This window comes from Hyaena hyaena, unplaced genomic scaffold, assembly GCF_003009895.1.
Source record: "Hyaena hyaena isolate Hyena2069 unplaced genomic scaffold, ASM300989v1 scaffold_764, whole genome shotgun sequence".
Classification (NCBI taxonomy): domain Eukaryota; kingdom Metazoa; phylum Chordata; class Mammalia; order Carnivora; family Hyaenidae; genus Hyaena; species Hyaena hyaena.
Genome location: NW_024081395.1, coordinates 452,785 through 473,803, shown reverse-complemented (window position 1 = coordinate 473,803; position 21,019 = coordinate 452,785). Strand labels below are relative to the sequence as shown.

Sequence of the window (21,019 nt, the reverse complement as noted above, 5' to 3'; positions counted from 1 at the left end):
ACATGGGCTCTCTCTCTCTCAAAAATGAATAAACATTTTAAAAAAGAAAGAAAGAAAAATCTCAAATGACCTAATTTACACCTCAAGAAACTAGGGGAAAAAAGAAAACCAAGCCCAAAGTTGGCAGAAGGAAGAAAAATAAAGATCAAAGAAATAATGAAATAGACACAATACAAAAGATCAATGAAACTAGGAATTGGTTTTTTGAAAAGATAAAAAAATGGACAAATCTTTAGTTAGATTAATAAAAAAAGAGAGAAGACTAATATAAATAAAATTGTAAATGAAAGAAGAGCCATTTCTAATACCACAGAAATACAAAAGATCATAAGAGAATATTATGAACAATTAGATGCCAACAAGTTATATAACTACAAGAAAAAGATAAATTCCTAGGAACGCAAACTACCTGCCACAAAAACAGACCCTCAGATCAATGGAACATAATAGAGAAGCCAGAAATGGACCCACAAACGTATGGCCAACTCACTTTGACAAAGCAGGAAAGAATATCCAATGGAATAAAGACAGTCTCTTCAGCAAATAGTGTTGGGAAAACTAGACAGCCACATGCAGAAAAATGAACCTGGACCACTTTCTTACACCATACACAAAAATAAACTCAAAACAGATGAAAGACCTAAATGTAAGACAGGAAGCCATCACAATCCTTGAGGAGAAAGCAGGCAAGAACCTCTTTGACCCCAGCTGCAGCAACTTCTTACTCAACACGTCTCCGGAGGCAAGGGAAACAAAAGCAAAAATGAACTATTGGGACTTCATCAAAATAAAAAGCTTCTCACAGTGAAGGAAACAAACAGCAAAACTAAAAGGCAACTGATGGAATGGGAGGAGATATTTGCAAATGACATATCATACCAAGGGTCAGTATCTAAAATCTATAAAGAAGTTATCAAGCTCAACACCCAAAAGAGCAAATAAACCAGTGAAGAAATGGGCAAAAGACATGAATAGACACTTTTCCAAAGAAGACATGCAGGTGGCTAACAGACATATGAAAAACTGCTAAATATCACTCATCATCAGGGAAAACAAATTAAAACCACAATGAGATACCACCTCACACCTGTCAGAATGGCTAAAATTAACAACTCAGGCAACAACAGGTGTTGGTGAGGATGAGGAGAAAGAGGATCTCTTTTGCACTGCTGGTGGGAATGCAAACTGGTGCAGCCACTCCGGAAAACAGTATGGAGGTTCCTCAAAAAATTAAAAATAGAACTACCCTGTGACCCAGCAATTGCACTACTAGGTATTTATCCAGGTGATATAGATGTGCTGTTTTGAAGGGCCACATGCACCCCAATACTTACAGCAGCAGTATAGGGAATAGCCAAAGTATAGAAAGAGCCCATATATCCATCAACAGATAAATGGATAAAGAAGATGTGTGTGTGTATACACACACACACACAATGGAGTATTACTAGCTAATCAGAAAGAATGAAATCTTGCCGGGGTGCCTGGGTGGCTCAGTTGGTTGAGCATCCAACTCTTTTTTTTTTTTAATTTTTTTAAATGTTTTTATTTATTTCTATGAGAGAAAGACAGTGTGAGCAGGGGAGGGTCAGAGAGAGAGGGAGTCACAGACTGAAACAGGTTCCAGGCTCTGAGCTGGCAGTCAGCACAGAGCTCGACACGGGGCTCGAACCCACGAACCGCGAGATCATGACCTAAGCGAAAGTCAGACGCTTAACCGACTAAGCCATCCAGGTGCCTCTGAGCATCCAACTCTTGATTTCAGCTCAGGTCATGATCTCACAGTTTGTGGGTTCGAACCCCACAGTTCCTGCACTGACATTGTGGAGTCTGCTTGCGATTCTCTCTCTCTCTCTCTCTCTCTCTCTCTCAAAAAATAAATAAACATTTAAAAAATGGAATGAAATCTTTCCATTTGCAACTACGTGGATGGAACTGGAAGGTATTATCCTAAGTACAATTAGTCAGAGAAAGACAAATATCATATAACTTCACTAATATGAGGAATTTAAGGTACAAAACAGATGAACATAAGGGAAGTAAAGCAAAAATAATATACAAACAGGGAAGGGGACAAAATATAAAAGACTCCTTTTTAAGAATATAATTTATTGTAAAATTAGTTTCTACACAACACCCAGTACTCATCCCAACAAGTGCCCTCCTCAATGCCCATTGCTCACTTTCCCCTCTCCTCCACCCCTCATCAACACTCATTTTGTTCTCAGTATTTAATAGACTCCTAAATATAAAGCACAAATAGAGGGCTGCTGGAGGGGTTGTGGGAGGGGGGATGAGCTAAATGAGGGGCATTCAGGAAGACACTTGTTGGGATGAACACTGAGTGTTATACATAGGGGATGAATCACTGGAATCTATTCCTGAAATCATTGTTGCACTATATGCTAACTAACTTAGATGTAAGTTAAAAAAAAAAATAATTCATTTAAAAATTTAAAAAGAAAGAAACACAAACTACCAACATTGAATCATAAAGAAAAAATTTTTAATATGATTTATTGTCAAGTTGGCTAATATACAGTGTATACAGTGTGCTCTTGGTTTTGGGGATAGATTTCTGTTACCATAAATACATTTTTAAAAAGATTAATAGACTAGGGGCACCTGATGGCTCATTTTGTTGAGCATTCAACCCTTGATTTTGGCTTAGGTCATGATCTCACAGTTCATGGGTTCAAGTCCCACATAGGGCTTTGCACTGACAGTGCAGAGCCTGCTTGGGATTCTCTCTCTCCTTCTCTCTCTGCCCCTCCCCAGGTCTCTCTCTTTTTCAAAATAAATAGATAAACTTAAAAAATGGATACAATAATGAATAAGAAGATTTAATCAGTAATAAAACTCCACCCTGTGCCCCAAAATATAAATTCTAGAATCTAATGGCGTCACTGGTGAATTCTGTAAGTGTTTAGAGAAATTTAATGCCAATAATTTTCAAACTCTTTCCAAAAATTGAAGAGGAGAGAACACTTCAAAACTCATGTTATAAGGCCAGCATCACCCTGAGATCAAAGTCAGACAAGGACACTACAAAAAAACAAAATTACAGGCCCATATCCCTGATAAATACAGATGCAAAAATCTTCAACAAAATTGAATTCAAGAGCACATTAAAAGGATCATACACTATGATCAAGTGGGATTTATCCCTTGGATACAAGGAGGATTCAACATATCAAATCAATAAATGTGAGACATAGTATTAACAGAATGAAGGATAAAAATCATCATTTCAGTAGATGCAGTAAAAACATTTGACAAAGTACAACATCCATTCATGAAAAACCCCTAAACAAAGTAGGTTTATAGGGAGCATACCTCCACATAACAAAGGCCATATATGAAAAACCCACAGGTAACATCATACTCAATGGTGAAAAGCTTTCAGCTTTTCATGTAAGATGAAATAACAAGACAAGGATATCCACTCTCACCACTTAGATTCAACATGGTACTGGAAGTCCTAGCCACAGAAGTTAGGCAAGAAAAAGAAATGAAGGGCAACCAAACCTGAAAGAAAGAAGTGAAATTATCTCTGTTTGTCAATGACATGATCTTACATACAGAAAACCCTAAAGATGCCACCAAAAAACTATTAGCACTAACAAACAAATACATTTAGTAAAGTTGCAGGATACAAAAGCAATATATAAAAATAAATTGCATTTCTATGTATTGACAACAAACTATCCAAAAAAGAAACTAAGAAAATAATCCCATTTACAATAGCATCCAAAAAATTTGAATATATAGCAATAAATTTAACCAAAAAGTTGAAAGATCAGTACACTGAAAACTATGAGACACTGGTGAAAGAAAGAAAAGAATACAGAAATAAATAGAAAGACATCCCATGTTCACAGAGTAGAATTAATATTGTTAACATGTCCATATTGTCCAAAGATATCTACAGATTCAGTGCAATTCCTACCACAGAGCATTTTTCATATAAAAAAAATCATAAAATTCATATGAAACAAAAGACCTCAAATAGCCTAAGCAATTGAGCAACAAGGACAAACCTGAAAGTATCACATCCTGATTTCAAACTATATCACAAAGCTATAGTAGTCAATTAAGTATGGTACCAGCATAAAAATAAACATACAGACCAATGGAACAGAATACAGAGCCTGGAATAAATCCACACATTTATGGTCAATTGATCTGCCATAAAGATCTCAAGGACACTAAGGGGGGAAAGGTAGTCTCTTCAATAAACAAGGTTAGGAAAACTGGTTATCCACATGCAGAAGAATGAATTTGGACCCTATATCACAAAACATACAAATATTGACTCAAAATGGATTAAAGACTTAAATGTTTACCTGAAACTGTAAAACTACTAAAAGAAAACAGGAAAAATATTTCTTGACATTAGTGTGCCATGAGTTTTTGGATATGACCCCAAAGGCATTGGCAGCAAAAACAAAAATACACAAATGGATGGGTGCCTGGGTGGCTCAGTCAGTTAAGCATCCAGCTTTTGATTTCCACTCAGGTCATGATCTCATACTTTGTAATGCTATGTTGGGCTCTGCGCTGACAGCATGGAGCCTGCTTGGGATTGTCTCTCTCTTTCTCTGCCCCTCCCCTGCACAGTGTCTCTTTCTAAATAAATAAATAAATAAATAAATAAATAACTTTTAAAGTTCTAAAAAAAATTTTTTTTAATATACAAAGGTATTGCATCAAACAAAAAAGCTTTTTCCCAGGAAAGAACATAATCAACAAGTGAAAAAACAACCTGTGGAATGAGAAAAAATACTTGCAAACTATACATCTGATAAGCAGTTAATATCCAAAATATAAAAGGAACTCAAACAATTCAAAAGCAAGAAAACAAATAACCCAGTTTTAAAATGGGCAAAGGACCTGAATAAGTACTATTCAAAAGAAAACAAATAGCCAATAGTTGTATGAAAAAAATGCTCAATATCTCTAATTACCAGGGAAATGCACATCAAAACCAAGAGTTATCACCTCACATATGTTGGAATGGCTATCATGGCTAAAAGATTAACATTGGTGAGGATATGCAAAAAAGGGAAACTTCGAAGTGCCTGAGTGGCTCAGTTGTTTAAGTGTCTGACTCTTATGAGACTCTTAATGGAATCAATATCTCAAAGAGATATCAGCACTCCCATGTTCATTGGAGCATTATTCAGAATAGCCAAGATATGGAATCAACCTAAGTGTCCATCAACAAACAGGTGAATGGATAAAGAAAATGTGAAATAGGGGTGCCTGAGGGGCTCAGCAGGCTAAGTGTCTGATTTTGGCTCAGGTCATTATTTTGCAGTTTCTGGGTTCAAGCCCAGCATCAGGCTCTGTGTTGACAGCTCAGAGCCTGGAGCCTGCTTCAGATTCTGTGTCTCCTTCTCTCTCTGCCCCTCCACAGCTCACACTTAGTCTCTCTCTCTCTCAAAAATAACTAAACATTTAAAAAAATTTTTTTTTTAAACTTTTTTTTATGTTTTATTTATTTCTAGTAGAGAGAGAGAGACAGCGTGAGCAGGGGAGGGTCAGAGAGAGAGGGAGTCACAGACTGAAACAGGCTCCAGGCTCTGAGCTGGCAGTCAGCACAGAGCCCGACGCGGGGCTCGAACCCACGAACCGCGAGACCACGACCTAAGCGAAAGTCGGACGCTTAACCGACTAAGCCACCCAGGCGCCCCTAAACATTTAAAAAAATTTTTAAAGAATGAAATATATATAATGAAATATTATAATATATAACATATTATATAATGTATAATTACATTCTATTATATATTATATAAATAAGATATGATATAATATATTATTATATAATTCCTTGAGGTGTAAATATATATTATATTATCATAAATATTATAGATAATATATGTTTTATATTATATATAATGAAATATTATTTGGCCTTTAAAAATAAGGAAATCATGTCATTTGTGATAGGAGTGTACCTAGAGGACATTATGCTAAGAAAATAAGCCCAACACAGGAAAAAAAATACTACATGATCTCAAAATGCCTAACTCATGGAAACAGAGAGCCAAGTGATGGTTGCCAGGGTTAGGGGGTGGGGAAAATGGAGCAATGTTGGTCAAAGGGTATAAAGTTTCAGTTATGCAAGATGAGTAAGTTTTGTAGATATAATATATTGCCTGGTGACTATAGTTATTAATACTATATAGTATACTTGAAATTTGCTGAGAGTAGCTTTTAAAGTTCTCACTATATACACACAAAAAAAATGGTAACTATATGAGGTAGTGAACACTTTAATTAGCTTGATAGTGGTAATTAGTTCATAATGTATATGTAGATCAAAACATCACACTATATAACTTAAATATATGCAATTTTTATTTGTAAAACTATGCCTCAATAAAGAAATAAAATTAACAATTAAGGATTTAAAAGAACCCCATGATTCCTTTACAGTGACATAGATGCATTTGAAAGAATAGTTTGAAGCATCCTATTTATTGTGCCAGATCTATAACTCCAGAAAACAAGTAAACAAGCATCAAAACACCTGTATAATGTCAGCATAGTTCTCTCTTTAAGAATATGTGGGCGAACAAAGAAACTGGAACTCAGGATTCATCAACACCAACATAAGCCTGTTTTTTTGATTGCAAAGTATGACTAATAACATAGGACATTATCTTTCTGTCAGGGGTTTTTTGAAGAACCAAATGCATAGACATAGAAACAAGAATTCTGCTGCTATTCAAGTGTCATCTCCCTGAGGAGTTGCTGAATGCAAAATTTCCATTTACTTAAGCCTTTCATATTCAGTTCTATGGGAATACAGACCCACACCTTGTTTTTGCAAATATTGTTGAGGCTAAACCCCCCAAAATGTCAGAAAATTGCCATTTTATTTTTTTTATATTTATTTTGGGGGCAGAGCAAGTGAGGACAGAGAGAAAGAGACAGAAAGAGAGAGAGAGAGAATGAGAGAATCTCAAGCAGGCTCCACAATGAGCACGAAGGGGCTTGACACCGGGCTCAATCTCACAACTGTGAGATTAGGACCTGAGCTGAAATCAAGAGTCAGCCGCTTAACTGACTGAGCCACCTAGGCACCCCAGAAAATTGCTATTTTAAAGTTTTCTAATTTTTATATGCAATTTCTAGAAAGATCAAATAAAAGAGCTACATAATTTCCCATTAGATCACTTAAGAAACTTGCTCTCTCTTTGTTTAGCCTTACATATAAACTCATCTTTATATGATACTTATGTAATCCCCATGATTTTTAATTACAAGGAGGAAAAATAGTAATTTATAGCAAGACAGCTTGTAGGCACCATTTGAGTAAAATGTGTAGAATGAGCGTCACAAAAATGCTTCTCAGTATGAAGAACTGAAAAGGACATAGTAAACTCTTTGGTATTTCTGGCAAAAATGAATCTGAATCTAACAATGAGGAAATATCACATGGTCCGTATCAAGGAATGGACTTGAAATAACTGGCCTGTGTGCTTCAATATGTCAAGATCATGAAAGAAAAGGGGCGCCTGGGTGGTTCAATTGGTTAAGTGTCCAACTTCGGCTCAGGTCATGATCTCACCGTTCGGGGGTTCAAGCCCCGCGATGGGCTTTGTGCTGACAGCTAGCTCAGAGCCTGGAGCCTGCTTCAGATTCTGTGTCTCCCTCTCTCTCTGCCCCGCCTCTGCTTACACTGTCTCTCTCTCTCAGAAATAAATAAAACATTTAAAAGAAAAAAAAAGAAGAAAGTCTCTTTTCTAAAATAATAATTAAAAAAAAGATCATGAAAGAAAAAAAAATCATCTCATATTAAAAGAGACAAATAAGACATGGGAAATAAATATAATGGTTGATGGTGGATTGGATCCTGGACCAGAAATGTTTTTTCTTTCTTTTGCTATAATAATACATTAATGGGACAACTGGAAATTTTTAATCCATAGATTTTATAACAACATTGTACAAATATTAATTTCCTGATTTAGATCATTGTATCATGGTAATGTGAGAAAATGCTTTCATTTAGTTTTCTTTTTAATTTTGTTTAATGTTTACTTATTTTTGAGAGAGAGACAGAGTGTGAGCAGGGGAAGGGCAGAGAGAGAGGGAGACCCAGAATCTGAAGCAGGCTTCAGGCTCCTAGCTGTCAGCACAGAGCCGGAGGCAGAGCTCGAACTCACAAAAACGGGAGATCTTACAAACCCTGAGAATGTGACCTGAGCCTGAGCTGAAGTTGGACGCTTAACTGACTGAGCAACCCAGACACCCCTCTATTTAGTTTTGAAGTGGTTAAGTCTTGTCTGCAAGTTACTCTCAAATAGCTTTTTAAAAACTACCAAAGAATTGTTAACTTAGGGAATCTCAATGAGAGTATATAAGAATTCTTTATCTTTGTAACTTTTATGTACATTAAAAAGTTTTTTTTTTAATGTTTATTTTTGAGAGAGAAAGACAGGGTGCGAGTGGGGGAGAGGCAGAGAGAGACAGAGACACAGAATCTGAAGCAGACTCCAGGCTCTGAGCTGTCAGCACAGAGCCTGACATGGGGCTGGAACTCATGAACCGTGAGATCATGACCTTAGCCAAAGTCGGACACTTAACCGAATCAGCCAGCAGGCATCCCACTTTTATGTAAATTTTAAAAATACATAACCTCAAACACAAGAATAATTTAGAAGACAGATCTAATGCAATACTCCTTCTAGTACCTCTGCCCTAACTTATGTTGCTCAAAATTATAACTATTCTAGAAAATCATTTGTGTTTAAAATTTCTCTACATTGAAAAAGAAGTTTATTGTGCTATTCTTTTCACTGGTAGCTACGTTCCTGGAATGTGTTATAACTGCATAATAATTTTTTTCCTGTTGAGAAGAGGAACAATGAAACATCTGGTACTGATATATTACATTCATTTTATAGGCATTTTTAAAAACCTACTATGGGCCAGTCATTGTGCTAGATCCAGATATAAAGAAATAAAGCATACATAGTATGTGACCTAAAAAACCTTATATATAAATGAATAATTGCAATGAAGTAATACAGACATTATGTGTATCTGTGTGTGGTGTACCACTGTACATGATTGATGGACTGGCTAATACCCAGGGTACAGGGAAAAGGAAGGAATTAGAAAAATCTTCATAAGAGAGGCAGTGTTAAAACCAGGTCTTAAAGATGAATAAGTGCTTCAGGTGGACAAAAGGAGAAAAAGATATTCAGGGCAGGTATATCAGAATGAACAAAGGACATGGAGCTATAGAATAGCCTAGGCTATTAATGGAACAGAAAATTATTCAGAATGGCTGAATCCAAGATGGGAAGTGGCCACAGTGAGAAAAAATGCTGGAGAGGCAGAGGTTAGTTTTTTTCAGGGACTCATAAGCCACTGTGCTAAGAACCTTTGCACAATCCCATGGAAGTGGGGTTGGGAGTTCTTGGCCCACAGTCTGCGCCTGTGAATATATAACTTGTTAAACTATCATATACAAAGCATTGAAGTAGATCACTCCATTCCCACAAGAAGGTCTGTGATATACAGACCGGAAAGTTCTGCCATTTTTGTGTCTTATATTATGCCATGAGAAATATTTGCATTCTTTCTATTTTGCAATATCACTGTATGAGATTGGAGGAGACTTGACATTCAATGTCCCAAATGAGAACATTCAAGCTGGTAATTTAATGTTATCACTATCAATTATCTTGCAGTCCCTCCAGAGAGAGAAACAGTGACTCAGTTAGGACCACAATGTTTTACCTTGGGTGCACCTCTTTTTTGTTTGCCTCTTATATATTAGGTTTACAAGGGGTCAAAAATCTCTGCTCACATCTTTGAAAGTGTTCAGCAATTAAGGAGAGAAACACTGCAAACAGGTTCACAAGGTGAAAGAATGTGTGGAGGAAATAGATGTTGGTTACTTAAGATTATCTTGAGTAAAAATAAACGATAAAAGTTATTTCAGATTTATATCTGATTCAGGATTCTGAACTTTTATTTACTCTGGTATAATAAACAAAGAGAATGAAAAGACAAGTTGCAGACTAGGAAAAATATTTCATATTTGACAAAGGACATATCTGACAAAGGACAAATGTTCAAAGAACTCTTAAAGCTAAACAGTAAGAAAATGAACAATCCAATGATGTATTCTTTAAGTAGGCTCCATGCTGGGCATGGAGCCCAATGTGGGGTTTGAACTCACAACTCTGATATCAAGTCTTGAGCTGAGACCGGGAGTCGGCCTTGGCTGAGTATGAATGAATAATCTAATTTTTTAAATGTACAAAAGATCTGAACAGATACCTCACTGAAGATAGTAACGCAGGTAGCAAATAAACAGGAAAAGATGCTCAACTTCATACATCCCTAGGGACGTGCAAGTTAAAATAAGGAGGTAGCTACTGCATACCTACTAGAATGGTGAAAATCCAAAAGGCAGACAACACCAAATGCTGGCAAGGACATAGAACAACAAACTCTTAGTCATTGCTGTTGGAAATGCAAAATGGTACAGTCACTTTGGAAGACACGTTTGGCAGTTTCTTACAAAACTAAATACACTCTTACCATATGATCTGCAATCACAGTCCTTGGTGTTTACTCAAATGTGTTAAAAATGTATGTCCACATAAAAACCTGCATATGAATGTTTATAGCAGCTTTTCTCATAGTTGCCAAAACCTGGAAGCAACCAAGATGTCATTCAATAGGTAAACGGATAAATAAATGATGGTATATCCAGGAGACAAATAGTATTCAACAGTAAAATGAAATGAGCTATCATGAAAAAACACAGAGAAACCTTAAATGCATATTGCTAAGTTAAAGAAGCCAGTCTGAAAAGTCTACAGCTGTATGATTCCAACTGTATAACATTCAGGAAACGGTGAAACTATGGCAATAGTAAAAATATCTGTGGTTTCCAGAGGTTAGGGGAGAAGGGATGAGCAAGTAAAGCACAGGGAATCTAGGGCAGTGAAATTATTCTGTATGATACCATAATGGTGGATACATGTCATTACACATTTGTCCCAGTCCACGGAACACCAACCAGATAGTAGGTTGTGGAACTTCTCAGCCTCCTTAACCATATGAGCTGATTCCTCATAATAAATACAGCTATGTATGTGATTAATTCTGTTTCTCTGGAGAACCCCAACTAATTCAGAGAGAACCTGTCACACAGTGGACCTTCAATAAGTTAATAAGTAAATGGCCGATATTAAGAATTGTTTTATTTTTATAGGTGAAAAATGGAACATTCCTTAATGTTTGAAACTAGTATTACCTTACTATTGATAATTTACTGTATGTTTATTCATCAACTGCATTTTTTCCTTCATGAATTTCTTTCATACTTTTTGTCTATCACATCCTGTATTTATTGACATAGATTATATCATGATTGTAATTTATTAATAAAAACTTTTGTGATTTTTCTTCCTAAAATAGATATCATCAAATTAAGGAAACCAATGGCAAAATAAAAGCAAACTCTTGTAATCACAGAAAGAAAAATACAAGCAGGAATAAATAGTAGTTCAAATACTGGATGTTGCCATCTAGTGGAAAATAGATTTTTTTCTGTGGATCAGACTCCCAAATTTCAATACCACTCAAATTCGGTATTTATGGGACTTTATTTAAATATATATTCTAGATTCAAATCTGCCCAGAAATTTCTAACTCACTTAATGTGTGTGATAGCCAAAGAGCTGTGTGTAGTATTATCCACATTGGAAAAGATAAAAATTCTGTGTCAGTTAAAAGTAAGTTGCCCAGTGATACACTATGCTTTCCCTTTTTCACCAGAAATTTCACCAACTTCACCACAATAAGTCATTTCGCAGCTGCTACCATTTTTAAATGTGCAATCTGCACCAGTCCCTGTGCTCACTGCTTCACTTGTATTATTTTATTTAATCCTCTCAACAACTCTAGTAAGATAGGTACTATGATTATACTATCTTAGAGATGAGAAGATTGGGGCAAAGAGTTTAAGTAACCTCCCCAAGGTCACACAGCTCTACCCTAGCTGAGCCCAGAGCCCATCACATTATTACATGTGTGTACAGTGCTCTGTGATGGGAAAGATTACACTCATGCCAACAGTAAAAAAGGACTAATGACTTTACAATTCTATATTGTCATCTACATTGAGCTTAGTATATATACTTCATGCAGAAATGAGTTATATTCCTTAATTACTAAGGGCTATTTAAGGACATTTTATAACTTAATATTTACATGGTTTGGACTAATACATTACACACCCAGATGTTCCTAAATATTGATTGTTGATTTTTGGCGTTATACATTTGAAGATGTTTTTGATGCTTTGCTGTTATTCTCCATTTCCCCCCTAATACTAACATAAATGAAAGTAAACTGACCTGTTTTGAACCTTCTATGTGGAGACAAACTGAAACTAATTTATTTATAACTGGTTAGAAAACCCAGGTGATAGGGATCAGTCAGCCAGGCATGCCAAACTGAGGGTAATGAAACTGGTCTCAAATATAGGTGCCTGCCTCTACCCCACAAGGGGTAAGACCCCAGTGCTGCCCAGCCTGCTTGAGTCTACTCAGTGCTGGCAGAAGGCAAGTCTTACTTCCTCACAGCTTGATGAAATATAGGTAAAATATATCTTTCTTATAGTCTACTCCTTCTGTAGGACCCAAAGTATCAACTAACTACAATTGAAATATTAATTCCTGCTACTGCCTTAGTAGGAAATACTGTGAAAGCAAACATAGGAGCTTTACAATGGTCTTTCTTGAGGTTACATCCCTGAAAACTGCCTGATGCTGAAGTCTTCTGAGCATTAGTGAACAAACAGCATCAAATTATGTAGTGGCTTTTTAAAAAGAGTAAAGAAACAACATAAAAAATTTTTCAATTCACTTTCACATTACTGAGTGGAAGAGAAACTTGCAAATATAATCTTGTATTTCTACCTCCCAAGACCTCAGAGTGTAAAATGATAAAATCCAATGATATAAAAAAGGTTCAAGTCAATATGCAGCTAAACGAAGGGAAAAATTTTTTGACTAACAAATCTTCTAGCATATTGAACCGGAAAGAACAGAGGAAATAAATTTAACAGATAACATTAATTAAGCATTAAGCTGTCCCACTTTCCAAAATGTTCTTTGCATGCATTATCCCATTTTAATTTCCAGGAGAAGATTTCATGAGGTAGGTGCTATTATCTTAAGATAAAGAAACTGAGTAGTTAAGTCATTTGCTGGAGTCACACAGCTAGTAAACTATGGACCAGAAACAAGCTGCCAGGGTCCAGAGCCCAAATCTACCACACTATAAGAAGATCAAACCTGTTATTATTTCCTTAGACCAAACTTGGGGCAAAAAATCCATTGAATGGGGGGCGCCTGGGTGGCTTAGTCGGTTAAGCGTCCGACTTTCGCTTAGGTCATGATCTTGCGGTTCATGGGTTCGAGCCCCGCGTCGGGCTCTGTGCTGACTGCCAGCTCAGAGCCTGGAGCCTGTTTCAGTCTGTGACTCCCTCTCTCTCTGACCCTCCCCTGCTCATGCTGTCTCTCTCTCTCTCCTAGAAATAAATAAAACATTTAAAAAAAATTTAAAAAAAAAATCCATTGAATGGATCTCCATTCAACCAAAGGGCATCCGCCTGATGACACGGTTTAGACTCCTTGCTGTCTCCAAGCACATTTATAGAAGTTAACAAGTTGTGTCTTATTATGCAGTTGAACAGTGAGTCCCACAGGGTAAGAATCTGGATATCTTGGAGATTAACAGGCCCATGGCATTCTTTTCAGCCTCTAAACTTTTAATTTAATAAGACAAGAAAAAATAAAAGAGAAACAAGGTAACAAGGGCTATAGTAAAGATTTACATAAAACAAATCAAAGCTTTAACATATCCAATATGACTGTGTTTGAAACCTCATTTTGGAGATAACCACGTAGGGCCAAGTTTCACACTGTGTGACTTTTGCGGTCAGGCCACTGGCTCCCTCGCACCCCTTGCGTGAAAACGGAACTCACCCAATTTAAGCATTGGTTTTGTCTGTAATTTGTAAATACGGTGGAACAGTTAGTAGCGTCCTCGGGCTGCCGGCTGCCGGCCGCGCTCAGAACTACCGAACGGTGCCACGAAAAAGCAGTCGGGTCAGGTGCGCCTTCGGAACCAAAGCGCTGCTGGCTCCTCTAGGCCCCGGGACTGCATTTTCATAGCACCAGGGGCGGGGTCTGGCAGGCGAGGGGCTGGCTGCGCGGAGATCGCTGACGCGGCCTGGGCTGCGGTGTGGTGGTCGGCTGTCAGACCATGTTAAGCGGAGCGCGCGCCTGGCTCCTCGCCTCAACGCTGAGGGGTACGCGCGCGCCGCCGTCCGCGGTCGCCCGTAGGTGCCTTCACGCGTCGGGATCGCGGCGGTCGGCAGACAAGAGCGAGAAGACAGGGAACCAGCCCCGCGCCTTCGACCCTGCGCTGCTCGAGTTCCTGGTGTGCCCGCTCTCCAAGAAGCCGCTCAGGTGAGATTTAGCGGCTGCGAGTTTCCGTTCGCGCCCTCCGGTGGCGGGGAGGGGGCGGGGGAGCCGGGCCGTTCACGGCCACGGGGGCGCCCTTTCAGGTCAGTCTGGGTATTTCCTGCTGCCATTTTCTGGATCCGGGCCGGACCGGTTCTCACGCACTTCCCACCGCAGCGGAAGGGCGGGAGGAGACGTGGCGGGAGCGGAGCCGCGCCCGAGGCCGTCCAAATCAAACCGCCGACCCGCAGTGATCGAATGCAGCGTTTACCGGTTTTGCCACAGGCTGCGCCGTCGAATTGCCAGCTCACCTTTTTAAAAATGCAGATTCCCGGGCACCACCCCTGGCCCGACCCAGCCGGGCGGTCAGGAGGCTGGACCAGAGCAAGGTGTTTTCTTAAAAGGACCTTAAGGGATTCTAATGTACCGCCAGGTTTTTGAGCTGTTAGAGGAGTCATGACTGGTCCAGGGCATTCAGATTTTTAAAACAAGATGATGAAAAATACTGTAGTAGCTTCCAGATTCTTGTGAAAATGCTCAGCTGATGCGTGACGATCGTAAACATTTAAGCTGTGTGTGGTGCCTCTTTGGGTCTTCGTTCTGGATTAGCTGGGTTTTGGAAAGGCGTCCTTAACCTTTTAAGGAAAACAGCTCTACAGTTCCAGGCTACTAAAGCTGAACATTGACAACACTAGTATTACAAATTGAATATACTAAACACCGAAATGTTATCAGTGGTTATCTCTGGGTGGTAGATTGCTAGCCGTTTTATTTTAATTCTTTTTGCATTTTTCTTTCTAGATTTTTTCCCCCTTAATGAATGTATTTGATTTTCTTATACCTTCAAATGACCATTTGATCTACCTTTTAGTTAACTGTGTCACTAGCTCACTGCAGACCCATTGCTTTCCACACTTTCCTCTTTCTGCTGTCTCATCTTCCTCAAACTTTTATTTTGTATACCTTGATTTTTCAGTGGTTTCCTTCTAATGGATCAGTAAGGTTGCTCGATTAAGCGTGCATGCCTTCTAACACGGGAAAATTGAATTTTTCTCTAGTGACTGTTTCAATAGTAAATTCACTGGGATGGTTTTGGGGTTGACCAGAGTAAGGAAGGAATGTTTGGATGAAAAGGGGAGATCTTTTCTGACTAGATTTAAAAAATGCATATTCAGTGAAAGTGAAAAAGAAAATATGAGAGAAACAGATTCAAATGTGAATAGAGATTCATTTTCTAAGAGAAGTCTTTTCACTTTGTTAATACTGTTTTTAGGATTAAAAGCAGTTTAAGTCTGAATTAAATCTGACAAGAATTGGATAAATGGTGTTGTTTATTGAAAACCAAGCTCTTCTAAGCATTTTATTTTCCTCAATTCATTCTGTTTTCCTTTTGCCCTCCTCAGATTTGAAGCATCGACAAATGAATTGATCAATGAAGAATTGGGAATAGCCTATCCAATTATTGATGGGATTCCTAATATGATACCACAGGCAGCTAGGATGACACATCAAAATAAGAAGCAAGAAGAAATGGAGCAGCACTAGATGATAATTAAAAACAGCAACACACACAACTAAATTTTCTTAATAACATCTACCTTTTAAAAAGTCAGACGGGCAGGTAATAAGTGGGGGAGAAGAATGTTTCTGTCTCTTCCTACGTTGACTGTCCTTATTCCATTGGTCTCTTTAGCAGGACTGTTCTACTCAGCTTCTGTGGAAGAAAACTTCCCACAGGGCTGCACTAGCACAACCAGCCTATGCTTTTACAGTCTGCTCCTGCCCATTACCATACCAGTTTATGTGTTCTTCCACCTTTGGACTTGGATGGGTATTAAACTCTTCAGGCATAATTAATAAAACCAGAGCCAAGATAATATATATATTAATGATAGGTCTTGAGTGTGTATTTCTGAAAGCTCAACTACATGGAAATACTGGAAACGCACTAAATCTGCAGGAAAGGTGCTTTGCTTGCTTCTCTCAGGTTTAGGACTATGGAAGGCTTAAGCTGCAGAAGTTTCTCTTACTGTATTTTTGCTCTGCCCTTGTTTTTTGTTTGTTTGTTTGTTTTTAATTCTTATTTATTAGCTGTTGTATCAGAAGAAACATTTCAACAAAGTTTCTTGTTGGAAATGAACAGTCCCAGCCATTACCTAATGACTTTATTTCTTACCCCATTCATCTAAAAGCTAATTAAAATGTTACATGTTTATTTTAGATTTAAAGTATTTGGTAGAGTCACATGTTAAGGATGACTGAAATAATCCAAAAGAGCTATGGCTGAAGTAGTTGTAGAGAAATGCATTTGAGCTGATGTGATAGAAAGCCACAATAAAATGGAATTTCATGTACTTGCAAAGATTCTGAGTTTGTAAAGTTACCTTTGTTTCTTTGGCATCACATGTTTACATTAGAAATAATAAAATGATGGTTTTCCATTTAAAAAAGTACAGTCTTTTGTTTGATCATAAGACTGTGGCTCTAAGAGAGGAAAAATATAAAAATATCCTAAACTTTACAATATAGGCAGTTTTTAGATAGGCACGTAATACCCAGGCACTTAATACACCATATAGACTACCATCCCAGGAAACTATAGATCTTAGGAGATAGGGGTAGGTTTGAAAGACTTGGAAAGAGCTTTTCTGTCCTATGGAGCTGAGGGCTATGTTTTGAACCACTTTTCAGTTTATTTTCCTGCCTAGGAGATCTATTTAGCACTGCATTAGTTCAGTGTATTCTGTAGTACAAATCATGTTTCTAAAATCACCCTATGGTACTCAACACCAAAAAAGCAGGACCTGTATAGATATTTTTCCAAAGAAGACTTTCATGGCCAACAGACACATGAAAAGATGCTCAACATTATTAATCGTCAAAGAAATGAAAATCCAAATCACAACAAGATACCACCTTACAGCTATCAGAATAGCTAAAAATAAAAACATAAGGGTTGGCAAGGATGTGTAGACAAGGGAACCCTTGTGTACTGTTGGTGGGAGTATAACATTGGTGCAATCACTGTGAAAAGCAGTATAGAAATTCCTCAGAAAGTTAAAAATAGAAATACTGTATGATCCAGTAATTCCAGCACTGGGTATTTACCCAAAGAAAACAACGCTAATTTGAAAGAATATACGCACCCCAGTTTATTGCAGCATTATTTACAATACCAAGATCTGGAAGTAATGTAAGTTGAATGGATGAAGATATGGCTTATATATGAGGCTGGAGGGAAAAGAGGCTTAGAAGACAAGTTGACCAAAGTAAAGCAATTTTGGTTTTAGGCTGACCCTTAACCTAAAAGCTGGACATAAAATGTCACAAGATCCAACTGGAAAACCACAAAACACCACTCCTTTTTTTTTTTTTTTTAACTTTTTTTTTTTTTAATTGTTTTATTTATTTCTAGAGGAGAGAGGAGACAGCGTGAGCAGTGGAGGGCCAGAGAGAGAGGGAGTCACAGACTGAAACAGGCTCCAGGCTCTGAGCTGGCAGTCAGCACAGAGCCCGACGCGGGGCTCGAACCCACGAACCGCGAGATCATGACCTAAGCGAAAGTCGGACGCTTAACCGACTAAGCCACCCAGGCGCCCCACAAAACACCACTCTTGATGGTATTAAAAGCTATATATATAGATGGATATCCTTAAAATTGCTTCCTGGTGGGTTATCCTACAACCCTAGACAATGGAAAAATTAACTGCTCAATGTGAATGAGAAATCCACAGTTGAAGAGTAATCCCCTCCCTATATGGTTAGCTAATGAAACAAAAACTTCTAAAACCCTTAGAAGCAATGAGGGATCCTCTTCCTCTCCTGGAAGGAGACGGATACTTTGTATTTGAAGTAGCTCCTTTTTTGCATATTTAATCTTTGTCCCTTATTCTAAGTGGCTTGCTCTTGAATTTTTTTTCACACAAAGCCAAGAACCCTCTTGGTGAGGGGCCTGAGTGAGGTCCCCTTTCTTGGGGTCTCGGCCTGCCCAGCATCACATACAATGGAATATTATATAAAAAAGAATGAGTCCTTGCCATGTGTGATAACAGACGGACCTTGAGGGTATCCTGCTAAGTGAAAGAAGTCACAAACAAATACCATATTATTTAATTTACATGTGGAATCTAAAAATCAAAAAGCAGAAATAGACAAATACAGAGAACAAACTGATGGTTGCCAAAGGGGAGTGGTGGGAATGGGCAAAACAGATGAAGGAGAGCGGGAGATACAGGCCTCCAGTTATGGAATAGGTCATGAGAATAAAAGGTACAGCATAGGGATTATAGTCAACAATGGCATTGTAATAGTATAGTGACAGACAGTAGCTATGTTTGTGGTGAGCTTAGCATTCTGTAGAGAGCTGTCCAGTCACTAAGTATACACCTGAAACCAATGTAACGTGTGCCAACAATACTTTAAAACAATTAAAAATTAAATCACCATATGGCAAATACAAATAATCTGAAAGATTATAGAAGTTCCCATTATCTCCTGATAAGGAGTTCTTGTTCTTTTTAATTAACCCTAAATCTCACTTTTGTCAGTGTAAATGAAACAATTTTACTGATAAAGCAAGCATTTTACTCTGAAAAGTCAATTTCAGCTTTTGCATTTTATCATTTTTGAGGAAACTGATAAGCATACCTTGGGAGAGTTCAATATTATCTACATTCTTTCACTAATAGAATTTCTTTGGCAACCACTTCTATAGTACAAACTATTCACTAGGTACAGTTCTAAGCATATTACATATATTCTTTTATAATCTAAGAGCTAAGGTAAGTAGCATTGGTACCATTCTACAGATTAGGAAACTGAAGCAGAGAGATTGAAGTGATTTGCCCAAGATTAACAACAGTCTGAACCAAAGTTGAAACCCAATACCACTGTGGCTTCTGTCTGCCTTCTTTTTTCTTTTTCTTCCTTTCTTTTTCTCTTTCCTTTTTTCCCCCTTCTTAATCACACTATACAGTATCTCTTTAAAGTAAGTAAATAAATAAAATCCTTTCTATTTATAAGGAAAATACAATTAGGGATCAAAATGCTTGGATTCAAATTCTTACTCAAGCCTGATACCCTTCTTCTTGTTTCCTACAGCAACATATATTTTAATCTCTATTTTAGCACTTGAACTTGCACTGTAATTGCCTGTTTTCTGTCTCCTGTCTAGACAGTAACTTCAACATTTTAAATTTAATGCTTAGCACAGAGCAGGCATATACTTCCTGAAAGACTGAAAACATGGTTCTGACAAGCTTTATAACTTTAGGCAAGTTACTTCTCTCTGAGCTTCATCTGTAGAGCTAGAAATCCTTCCCCGGCTTCTTTCATAAAATTGTGAGGAACAAACCAAACTTTACACATGAAATCCCTTTGTGAAACAAAGGTGTTCACCTAACTGGTGAACAACACAACCAGGCAGTCTCTGGAAATTGTTCCAAGGGCAGTCAGCCTACTGAGGCAAGCAACATACCAGAAAATCCCATTCAGTGAAGTTTGTAGCATTTGAACCACCACCCACATCTTTCTTCCTGCTCTCAGCTCAGACAGATGGCCACTCCAGGGGGCGCCACCAAGATAGGACCTCTCTTTCCCCCCAAAACTCCTGTTTGAGTGTTAAGGCATCTTCCCCAGGAGGTACCTGGGGCCGCCAGCAGAGTAAAGGTGTTTATGTAACTATAAAAGACAGCATATTTCCTCTTTCTACTTAACTGATTTGCAGAGCAATTATAGAAAACAATGTGTATAAATTATATTTGGGGTCTATCATGTTTGCTATTAGCAGCACAAAGGAAGTAGCTGAGAGCAAAGCTGAACTGGAGTACAGAAATGACACCAGATGGTAACTTGAATTCACAGGAACTAATAAACCAGAGAAGGCAAAAAATGTTAAGATATTTAATACTACAAATATATCCTTCTCCTCTGTTCCTTTAAGAGGCATTAAATTAGATACAGTAAAAATTTTAACCAAGTATTGTTGAGTATGTAACATGTAGACCTAATATGCATGACAAAAGCCCAAAAAGGGAGAAAAAAAGGAAGAGCTACCTACCTGAATATTTCTATTTCACTAGCACTCTTACGAACACATTTGCATATATATCAATTACATCTTAATTTTAAAAAATGCAATAGCAAAAAAAAAAAAAAACCCAGATCTGCTGCAGATTTTAAGTATTTCTCAGGCCCTCAAATGCTGCTGGTAGGAATATAAAATGATGCAGCTTCTTTGGAAAACAGTTGATAGTCCTTCAGAAAATTAAACAGAGTTACCACACAACCCAGAAGTTCCACTTCTACGTCTCTATCTACTCAAAGGAAAGGAAAAATGTCCACACAAACTTGAACACAAATGTTCATAGCATCATTCATAATAGCCAAAAAGCAGAAAACAACACAATGTCCATCAACTGATGAATGGATAAAATATGGTATGATGAAATCTTAATTTAGCAATAAATAGGAACGAAGTACGGATACATGCTACATACAACATAGAT

General features: G+C 37.7%; 2 protein-coding genes across 2 annotated transcripts; both read left to right on the top strand.

Moving 5' to 3' along the window:
• Window positions 1–14,146: 14,146 nt before the first annotated feature.
• On the top strand, window positions 14,147–16,106 carry PYURF (PIGY upstream reading frame). Its single transcript, XM_039218423.1, has 2 exons — window positions 14,147–14,519; window positions 15,917–16,106. The coding sequence occupies exons 1-2, from the start codon at window positions 14,314–14,316 to the stop codon at window positions 16,056–16,058; spliced, it is 348 nt and encodes a 115-aa protein (XP_039074354.1). The 5' UTR covers window positions 14,147–14,313; the 3' UTR covers window positions 16,059–16,106.
• On the top strand, window positions 16,081–16,877 carry PIGY (phosphatidylinositol glycan anchor biosynthesis class Y). Its single transcript, XM_039218424.1, has one exon. The coding sequence runs from the start codon at window positions 16,155–16,157 to the stop codon at window positions 16,368–16,370; it is 216 nt and encodes a 71-aa protein (XP_039074355.1). The 5' UTR covers window positions 16,081–16,154; the 3' UTR covers window positions 16,371–16,877.
• The last annotated feature ends 4,142 nt before the right edge of the window (window positions 16,878–21,019 follow it).